The sequence below is a fragment of the Selaginella moellendorffii genome, unplaced genomic scaffold (assembly GCF_000143415.4).
Source record: "Selaginella moellendorffii unplaced genomic scaffold, v1.0 SELMOscaffold_2, whole genome shotgun sequence".
NCBI classification, from domain to species: Eukaryota; Viridiplantae; Streptophyta; class Lycopodiopsida; order Selaginellales; family Selaginellaceae; genus Selaginella; species Selaginella moellendorffii.
The window spans coordinates 839,110-849,979 of NW_003314263.1; the positions used below are offsets into that span (position 1 = coordinate 839,110).

At 42.4% G+C, this 10,870-nt stretch overlaps 1 protein-coding gene across 1 annotated transcript; it reads right to left on the minus strand.

Annotated features, from left to right (window-relative positions):
- Nucleotides 1–9,765: 9,765 nt before the first annotated feature.
- Nucleotides 9,766–10,419, minus strand: LOC9660756 (germin-like protein subfamily T member 2). The gene has a single exon (XM_002962771.1). It carries the CDS (start codon nt 10,417–10,419, stop codon nt 9,766–9,768), a length of 654 nt encoding a protein of 217 aa, XP_002962817.1.
- Between the last annotated feature and the right edge of the window lie 451 nt (nt 10,420–10,870).

Consider the following 10,870-nt stretch of genomic DNA (forward strand, 5'->3'; position numbering starts at 1 on the left):
GCAGTCTAAACAACCTTCAACAAAACACCCAAAAATAATAATTCTAACCTCTGGGCTTTCACAAAAGATTTGCGGTTGACGACAAATCAAGTTGATGAACTTCCCGTTTCAGATATTCCTCTCGACTCGTTAGTTGAGTTCAAAGCATTTGGAATCAATTGCAGAATTTTCCTGGAATACATTCTGTCCAACTAGAGCATGGTCGGAAGCACTTGATTGCCTTGATAACAATTTAAGCTCACACCAAGGTCAAGAGGAGATTTATATTGAATAATATACCACTGCATGATGAAGGAATGCTGTCTCCCTAGTCAGCGGTGCCTGGCTACATCTTCGGCCAGGAAGCATGAAAAGAGGGAACTCACTGGCCAGAGAAGCCCAGTGTCGATTGAAGATCAAAAAACACACGATCGCATGAAGAATTGCAGGGTTGATCCTCCAGCTGCGAGGCGCGTTCTTCGTGCGCCAAAAGTTCCTAGGAACAAACAGAAGAAGTAAAAAAACAGACGAGAGGATATTATGCACCGTAAGGCATATCCAACCTTACCAGAGTCTCCGGCGTCCCGCCGCGCTGGTTGCTGGGAACCATTTCGGAGAGCGTCGCGCCATCGTCAAATGAGGCCAGGAAATCGAGGGTTCGATGGGCAGCAGCATAGACTGCCCGCCGGACCCTGCACAGAAACACGTTGGATTGAAAGAAAAGAAAGAAAGCAAAGATCGTCTTGCCCAGTCCTCTTTTTTTTTCCTTGTCGCATCCGGGATTGAAGATATGATCCATTCTTCTTCAAGAAAAGTGTAGGAGGATGAAGCGACGGCGGTGGCGATGGCGGAGGCCGCGGGGAAGGAAGAGGCGGAGTTGGCATCGCGGCAGCGCTTGGCCCTCTTGTTTACGAACCAGTAGTATACTTTCACTTTCAGGCAATCGTCGGACGAGCGCCGCTATCTCGACGATTTCCTCGAGCGATGGGCGCGTCTCTATCGCGCAGCTGCTCGCTGTTAGGCCGCTATCACTGCGCACGCTGCACGGGCCTCCTCGGCGCTGGAACAGAGAAGATTTCGGTGTTTGTCCTGCAATCTGCGGCAGAACGATTCTATGTCAGTGCTTGCAAGAAGCACAACGGAAAAATTTTAAAAAAAACCGAGAGCGGGAGAGAACGATACTTCTGTGGATGCTGCGATCGCGCTCCACATGATCAGATTCAGACGATACCGGCGATGAAACCTCGCGCCGCCTCATTCGATAAATAGAAAAAAAATGCACTATACAAATGCTTCTGTAAATTGTAAATGTCTGAGTTTATCGGGAAAATACATACGTTACGTATTAGTATATGTAGGCCGGCGCATCCCAAAGCAAGTAAACATCGTTGACGCAAGTGATGTCCTCGACAACAAATATCAGGTGGAAACACAATAAGGACATGCTGGATCTTTTTTTGTGCCATTTCTCCAGCTCTTATGCAATCTCTCCTCTTTTTTTTTTTTTGAGTTGTTCTTTGCTGTTAATTAATCCCCTGATCTCTAGATAAAATACCGAGGTGCAAGCAGCAGGGATCCACAGGCATTGTCCATGTCTGATCAGATTATTATGATATGTTAACTTTTTATGCTTAAGTTATAATTTTCAACTATTTTCTATCAATAAATAGGTTTAGAACAATTGTGAGTGCATGGAATGGCCCTCACACAATAAATTTTAGTTGAAAATAGAGTTTTCTTTTTAAGAGTATTTTATAAAATTTGAAATTTTCATATGTGTTATTAGGTAGCATTGCAATTTGCAACTATTAAATTAAAACTAAAGTGTATGTTGCAACATTTCTAGCCATAAATTTCAAAATGATATATATGAACTAAATTATTAGTTGGAATATATAATATGCCTACTTATAACTCATAATTTCATAATGAAAGATTTTGTTTAGTCACAAATGTTTTCTTTCTCACTGTTTTATGTATGAGAGTTTATCTTCGTCATATGTATCTTGATCTATATAACTTCTATATTACACAAGTAAAATTTAGAAAATCATGATGGGAATATCCAAAGTTCTTTGAAGGATCATTTTAATTATTATGTCAATCAAATTCGAGAGTGTTCGTGGTGCACAACTTGATCACAATGTACTCCAAGCTTAAGGCTCGCCAAGCTTCAACAGGCACGCCACGATCAAGAGCTTGGCAAAGCTAGATTTAGTTTCCTGGAACGCGTTGATCTCCAGCAATGAGGTTGCCTTAGAACTCTTGGTCGTCGCGTTGCTCCAACTTGGCCTCGATAAAGGTGAAGCGCTTGAAGAAAGGTACACTCCCAGGCCTTTGACAGGATGGTGGCCAAGAGCATGGACGAGCTGGATCCGGATATGCGGAGAATGGCCAGGCCGAGGTGGGCTTCGTGGCTGCGCTCACCCTCGGCCTTGGCATCCACAGAAGCTGGAGAAACGATCGGTCTCGCTGGAGAGTTGCCGGGCTCTCCACTCTCGGGCTCGGAGCTCCGGCGTAAAGCTGGAGGACGATGGATTCGCTGCCAACGCCACTCCAAGTGTGGGAAGAAGCTCGCACGGAAGACGGTGCTTACGGGTGGCCGACGTGACGTGGCTCGACTTTAAGTAACTTCGCAACTCCTCTGGGGCTTTGCGTAGTTTCCTCTTCGTCATCGGCCACCAGCCCCCGCTGAAGAACGCTGCCTAGCTGAGCCTGTGCTTGCGCCGGATCGTGGCCATCACTTGTCTCGTTCCGGGGAGTGGAGGCGGCATTGCGTTAGAGCGCTCATTCGCCGCAAGGATGGACATCATTGCCGGACGCGTTGGTATTCCCTTGAGCGACGTCTTGCGTGAGTGAGGCCTCTCTTTTCCTTTTTGGTGATAAAACTAGTCACGGATTGATCCAAGGCTCATATGTATTTGGCTGATGTATGTGACGTGCTCTGCGCTCACTCTGTGGTAAGCTCGTTTCCACTACTCGTTGACGGCTTCTTATACTTTGTATGCGTTTTATTGCAGGTATTGAAGGTTGCTTGCACTCTGTAGCGAGAGCATTCATATGAACATAGCCTTCTCAGATCTTCACTCCTTGCTCGTCTTGTTGACAGGTTTGCTCTTCATTACACTCACTGGTAGATTTCATAACCTCTTCAGAGAAGAGCACTTTGCCTATCCTCACGACGATATGGACGAGAAGCGGCTCGGGGCACTGGCAGGGGCAAGCTTTTCTTTGGCCTGGAGCGGAACTGGTGGACCGGGTTTCGTCATGCGTTACCTCTGCAAGAGCCCAGAGATGGCGGACAGGATCATTGCCTGGGACGTCCCTCTGAAGCGGTTTCCTGTTTCTTTCGTGGCTCTGGATCGATTGTTACTCCTGCAGATGCAAGGTTGTACCAGACAAGAAAGGAGAGAGAGGGTTTGTGCAAGGTGCTAACAAAGAAGCTTGTGAGGATGACGACTTATCTAACAATGCAGGATGATCTTCAAGAAACTCCGAGGTTCGCCTGTTTTGGCAACCGACGACGACAATGGGGAGGAGCTGACGCAGTCCTGAGTGGGTTGCCGAGACCATCTTTGTTCTGGCCTATCTTCTCACGGACCAGATCCTTGCTGACAAGCTCGTCTTCCCGGGAGAGAAACTGAGCCACGTTGTGGCAGGGGCCAGAGGTACGTTCTCGTAATTTTGCATGTCTTCTAATTTGGTGACGGACTGTGTAGCAAAACCAGGAGTATTCGAAAGAGCCGACTTCGAAAGATGGCTGCAAGCGGGCATTCCCGAGTGGCACGAGCTGTGCGAGGCCTGCGTTGGGAAGCCTGTCTAAGCCAGCACCGAGTTTGTGCTTGGACCCGGGGGACAGCAGACTTCCAGACCAGGAACGATGTGCTCGCAGGCAGGCGCTTGAAGAGGCACAATTTTTCGGAGAGAAGTGGCTCGAGTCGTGTGGGAGGCGATGGTATAGCAGTCGTGATCGTCTTCCGCACAGCGAACCAAAGTGGCTGGTGTGGACGACGGAGGATGGGTACATTTGAAGATGGCGGTCCCTGCGATTACAACGTCAAGCGAATTGTCAATTTTACTGGATTGGACCGCCTGTAGGCGGGCCGTAAGCGTTCATTTGTGCGTGTTTACTGGCGCGTCCCAAAGTAAGTAAAACTGGTTGACGCGATGTCCTCACCATCAAATATCAGGTGGAAACACAATAACAAGGACACGTCTTTCTAGATCTTTCTCTTTGCCATTTCTCCAGCTCCCCTCTCTTTTCTTTCTTTCTTCGCTGTTGATCGATCCCCGTATCTCCAGATAGAATGCCGAGGCGCGCAAGCAGCAGGCATCGCTGGCATCGTCCGTGTCTGATCAGATCGATAAGGAGCGCAGGGAGATGCGCCTGAAGATTAATCATAGAAGTATCTTTCTCTTTCTCGCTCACCTCGATCGTTTTGTTTTCGTTTTGCTGTTTCCAAGCACACTCACATAGCAATCGTTCTTCCGCAAGGTCAAAGGAATAACATCAGGAGCCAGCGCGGCCGAGGCCCGTGCAGCAGCGATGGGAGCCAAACAGCGACCAGCTGCAAATCTTGGAGGAGTTTTACGCGAACTCGACGCCGCCATCGCCAGAGATAACCGACCTCGTCGGTCGCTACGGCGCGGTTGACCATTCCAATGTGTACTACTGGTTCACCAACAAGAACTCCCGCGAGAAACGCAAGCGCCGCCGCCTTGAGGAGGCCCCTGCGTCTCCCGCTATCGCCCCCACCCGCTTCATCACGTACATCGCCTCGCATGCCGCTTCAGATGAAGAATGGATCACAACTTCTCTCTCTCTTTCCCTCTCTTTCGATCAATCCCATCGGTCTTTCACCTTCTTGTCCCTGAGAGATAGAGAAGTCTCAGAGCGAGCTTTGCTTTCTAGTTTCTTTTCTTCCAATAAAAACGGTGCCATTTTTTCTGTGCAGGCTCGCTCCATCAGTCGTACGCTCCCCAGATCGTGAATGACGGCAGTTCTCTCCCAGGTAAGCTCCTTGGATACTTTTCTTCACGAACTCTTTTGATTTTTCTTTCTCTTCAGATGGGTGCCTTGAGACCAACGAGAAAATAGTCAAAAGTCACATGATATTAACAAAATATTTCCATGGAAAACCCATACAAAATATAGAATATAGATTTGTATAGCAAAGTTGCAGAAGTAAATCATTAACATATAAATGATATAATTTTTCCTTTTGGTGATATATAATTTAATAGTGCATTTTTTAAATTTCCTCTTCAAATGGCTTCATGGCAATAAAGGTTATTATATTTTATGTGATACTTTGTATAACCTTTAACATCGTGTTAACATGATGATTTACATGATATTTTTGGTATCGCATCATACAAAGAGACAACTATTTATTTATATTGAATTTGATTAAACTTTTGTAATGGAGTTTTTTTAGCTTAAGTCCATCAATTGGTATAAGTATACAGTTTCACATAAAGATTGTGATAAAAAACAATTTCTTTCACCAAAATTAATATATAAAAGTTTGAGGAAAACACAAGTCAAATTTAGTAAAAGGATATGAAATTAGTGAAAAATATGAAAAAACAAGACAGGAAAGTGATAAAATTGGTATAATTTAAACAATTAAAAAGAATGACTCAAGAGGTAATCATAGGGTTTAAATATATATAAATAAGAGTGTATTTATTTTTTCAATTGGTTATAATTATTGAGATGTTTAGGATTAAGCATCTTTGGATTCAAATTCAAAAACTTATATTTGGTATCAAAAAGTTCTTCTATTCAACTTTGTTGGTTAGCAAAGGAATTACACCACATATTGAGATTAACATATAGAATTAAAAGATAATTAAATTAAAAATTAATTATTTCTATATTCTATAATGATTATAATTTTCAAATACACTTTGGTTATAAGCACTTTATTGATCCAAAGAAATTTCATCTTTAAAATACTAAATGTGTTTAAATATGATTGATTATATTTGAAACTTAGATTGCAATGACAAAATAACATATAGAACTAAACATTTTATAGTGATTATAATTTTCAAATACACTTTGATTATACATACTATATTGATCCTAAAGAAATCCCATCTTCAAAATATTAAATGTGTTCAAACATGGTTGATCATACTTGAAACTTAGATTGTAATAACAATTTTAGAAGTTATAATTATTTATGAAAATTTTAAATAGTGAACCAAATTTTTTTAATCCTAAGTGATAACAAGTTTAAAAGGTTTAGAGTGAAAAGTTTTTTAAAATAAAAAAGTGGGGTACAAGTACATTTTATAGATGATATTATAAACTTTAAAGTTTTTATAATTGAAATTAAAAAACTTAAATAATAGCTAAAGTTATTGTATATATTTATTTATTATCTATTTTGTAATTTTTTTTATACACATGGGTTTGTAAGATATGTTATTATTTATAAAAACTATTCAAATAAGTTAGTGGTTTTCAAGGAAATAAAAAAAAGTATATCAATAACAAGGATGATCAATAGTTTGAAAAAAAACTTAGAGTATTACTCTAGAGATTAAAATTAAATTTCACTTCTCTCAAAATATTTTATTAAGTTTAATTTGTGAAGTGAATTTTATTTATGTAATCATTGGTCTAATTTATGTTTGATAGTGTAGTGAATATTAGTTAATTGATTTTTATCGAATTAGTTCTTAAACTTATATATATATGCAATACAGAAGACGAAGATGACTTATCAAATAATAGATTTAACTTTCCCGATGATGTAAACAATAGAAGTGGTAATAGCTCCAAGAAAAATGATAAAGAAGAAATTACTGATGTATTGAATATATCATTAATTTATATTATTTCTATATAGTTTTTGTTTTCTTAAGTAAACCTGTAAGGAAAGTGGATATACCTAAAATATGCTTGGATATTTTAGGATACTCTACCATCTATCAGTTGTTATTCATTTAGATTAATTTTATATTTATAATTTATAAAATTTTCTAAACACTTTCTAGTATATTTTAGTTTATTCTATGATATAATAGGAGATATTTAATAATATTAATCTTATGTTTATAAAATATATATGTTTATAATTATAAACTTCTATTTGATTAATTATAAAAAAAATACTACTATTAAGAAAACCAAGCATGGCCATGCAGAAATTATTTAAAATGTCCACTTAGCTACTTTTTATAAGTTTTTTTAAATTTTTAATTTCTAGCAAAATCTTAGTCTGGATTTTCAACTCAAAACTCCTCAACACAAATTAAACTATAGTGTTAGACTTCTGTTAGCACCTCCACCTATAAATCTTTGATGTACTGTCTCTTAAATATGTCGTTTCTCTCTTTAATGTGGTTAATTAAATTTAGATTCAGATAATATCTTAGATGATGAGATTAAGAAATCTTTGTGATTCTAGTGGGAGAATCAAGAGTGAGGCAATCCAGAGAGCTTGGACGAGTTCAAGAAAATCACTAGTGAGACAAGGAAGTGAAATGTTTTTGGGATAACAATCCAAAATTTTGGAAGATTGGGACATCATAAACAGTAGACTCTTGAGGATAAAAAGGCAAGGGTGGCGTGATGGTGGTCAAGTTAGGCCTCACCTAAAGAACAATTATGACCCTTTGGTATTAAGAACAAGTTTCCATCTTATTTAGAAAGCAGAGAGTGTTCTTTGAGAGAAATGTTTTTGTACTTTATGAACAATTATAGTCCATTAGTGTTTTTAAGCTTGTAGTAGCAATTTAAGTGTGTTGGAAGAAGTTTTAGAGTGTCTAGAGAGGGTTCTGAGGTCATGGGAGGAAATCTTAAAGTTGTTCATGATTGGTTATGGAAACACAATGATCTTGAGCATATTAGAAGTCTTGAGAGAGATCTCTAGTGAGTTGGAGTGACCAAGAGCAAGTCCTAGTGCAAGAAAGAGCTCATCACTTTTGTGGGCAAGTTGGGTCATTAAAAATTAGACTAGTGGTGTTCCCAGATATGAACAAAATAGTGCATGAGAGAGAGCCAAAACGCCAAAGGGCATTTTTATTATGGCTGAGAAGTTATAAGAAAAATTCACTAAAGAATCTGTGTACAACATAAGAAGTTAAAAGTAAGAAAGATTCACTAGAGAATCTGTACTTGGCATCTCTTTGGTGCTACAAGTTGGTGGCAGGCTACAAGAAGGCCCTTGGAGCTGCAACTGATAATCCAAACGAGCTCAAGAGCATTCAGGGCAAGAAGAAGAAAAGAGAAGAGAAGAAGTAGCCAGATAAATTGGATTACAACTAACTTTAATTGTTAATCCCTAAGATGAAGCTATAGGATATATTTATCCTTGTCTTTGTCATTTCCCTTGTTCTTCTTCTTGCAATCTCTCGCCAAGTGGCCAGATGTGTGGCTGTAATGGCAAACTCCATGAAAACCAGTAGCAAGAGGCAGGTGTGTCAAGAAGATGCGCCAGAGCATGCTAAAGGGAGGTGAGGTGGTTGCAACGCACGCGATCGTCCACGACAGGCACCAGCCAATTCACCCATTAGCCCAGAATATCGGCCCATATAAACAGCCATGGTCATTCATTTCCATCTGGATGAATTGTACGATGATCTTTGTGAATACCCAGAGCGGGTATTTGGCCACCGTTAAAGAGATTTAAGAGTCCTTGCCTGATCAAGACGTGGTGGCTTGGACGGTGATGGGGCAAGCCTACGCTTGCCAAGGCTTTTCCGTCCTTGCTAAGAACATCTTTAAGAATCCAGTCTCGTGGAGCGTGATGCTCTTTACATATGCCGAGAATGGGCAGTTTGACGAGGCCGTGAAGATCTGTGTCCTGCGCAACTCTCACGCAAGTTTACAACTTGGGTGATCTCGGCCGCGCCAGGAGCGTGTTCGAGAGCATGAAACTACGCAGCTTGGTTTCCCCATGGTGTTACAACTGAGCAATGGAATCTTCCAGCTTATGAATCTTGAGGGCGTCAAGCCAGGGGAGGTGACGTTCCGGAGCGTCTCGTGCCCGAGGGGTTGGAACACATCAGAGCACAGAACTCTGAGTGCCAAGGAGCTCGTCAACTTGATGCCATTCCTTCCAGAACGCGTGATCTGGATGTCGCTGCTGGGAGCTTGGCGCCTCCACCGACATGCCGATTGTGCCGAGCGATCTTCAAGATGGAGCCTGGCTACACGACTGCCTACGTCGTTTTCTCGAACATGTACTCGTCGATCGGGAGGAGGGACAAGGTCTCGATGATCTGGAACCTCATGAAGTCGAGGTGAGTGAGAAAACTTCCGGGGATCAGCAACATTGACAGCGAAGTTCACAGTTTCGTGGTGGGGGATCTTTCGTATCCTCGCAGTGAAGACATCTTCGGGGAACTCTAGAGGCTGGCCGCTGGCTATGTTCCTGACACGAATGAGATCTTGTACGACGTTGGCGAGGAGCAAAAGGAGGAGTTGCTGCACTACCACAGCGAGAAGATGGCTGTGGCTTTTGGATTGATCAGCACGCAGCAAGGGTCGCCGCTGAGGATCATCATGAACTTGTGGGTGTGTGCGCTCAGGTGGGACGATCTATAACTGTGACAGATGCTAGTCGGCTCTATCGCTTGAGCACGTTCTCTTGCGGAAACTACTGGTGACTTTGCTCGGCTCGTTCGAGAGACGGATGCGAGCGGAGGAGCCCATGAGCAATTTTCTAGCATTGAGGTAGAGTTCCATCTTTGCTTCATGGAATGCGAGCGACAAGCTTGCAACGAATCCACAACTAAGGAGAAAAGAATTTTATAAACGGAACAATCTCAATCAAAGTTGGATCGGACTTGGTTGATGCTACGCTCGCCCAAGAAGAACGTCTTCTCGAGGACCTCGTCCGGGACCTCTGGTCGGGATCCAAACATGGATCTGGCAATGAACTGGATTCCGGGAAGCTGGGAGTTGAGAGTGGCGATGATCTTGGCATTGGTACGTCCTACGTTCATCTGCCAGTGGATCAATCCGCGAGGAATCACCATGACTTCTCCCCTGTTCATCACTCGAGCAAACAGACGATTATCCGCTGTGACGATGGCGGCGTAAATGGTCCCTTCTTCTACGTAGACCATCTCCGAGGCTCTGGGATGGGTGTGTGGAGGGATGATTCCTTCGGGGAGAAAGTCGAGCCTAGCGATGGAGAGACCCAAAGTGTTGAGGCCTGGAAATCTCAGCACAGTTCCAAAGATGGCACCTGAGCGGTTGATGTTTGTGGTGTTGGAGGAGTTGACGATTCCGCTGTAGATGAAGTCGTCGACCGTGACTGCGGAGGCGTTCCTGCATGGGAATCCATTGATCCCGGGGACAACGTTGAGATCTCCGATGCAAAAATCCTGGAGTGGATCTGGATCGGATGAAACTACTGTCCACACGAAGAATGAGAGCAAAGCAATTGAGAGAGCGTGAGATCTGGACACAGCCATAGTCGATCAAGAGGGGAGAAATCTTTAATTGGAGACGAGGATCGCTGTATTTGTGATGAACCATTGCCTTGAATGATATATATACGTCGAAATTGTGGTCGTACTTGGATGCTGCGCGTACACACTAATTTGGAAAGCCGAGTGAGCCACCATGTTGGAACACCGAGTTTCAATCACATTTTCTTGGTCAAGGTCAGCGAAAATCAGTTTTGAATGTATGCCGTCAGATTGTTTTAAATCGGACGGCTGTATATCAAAGGGCTAAAAGAAAATGGCTCATCGGCAGTAATTATTTTGATCGATCGAAGTAGCTTGGGTCTTTCGCTAGAAACGTTTCGTGAGAGTGGAATGGTGCATAGAAATCTTGATCACGGCATTGTCTCATAGAGTTCGATGGCGACCAGTGTAGATATTCGTCTCCGGCATTGCTTTTGGTTGTTCGTGGCAGCCG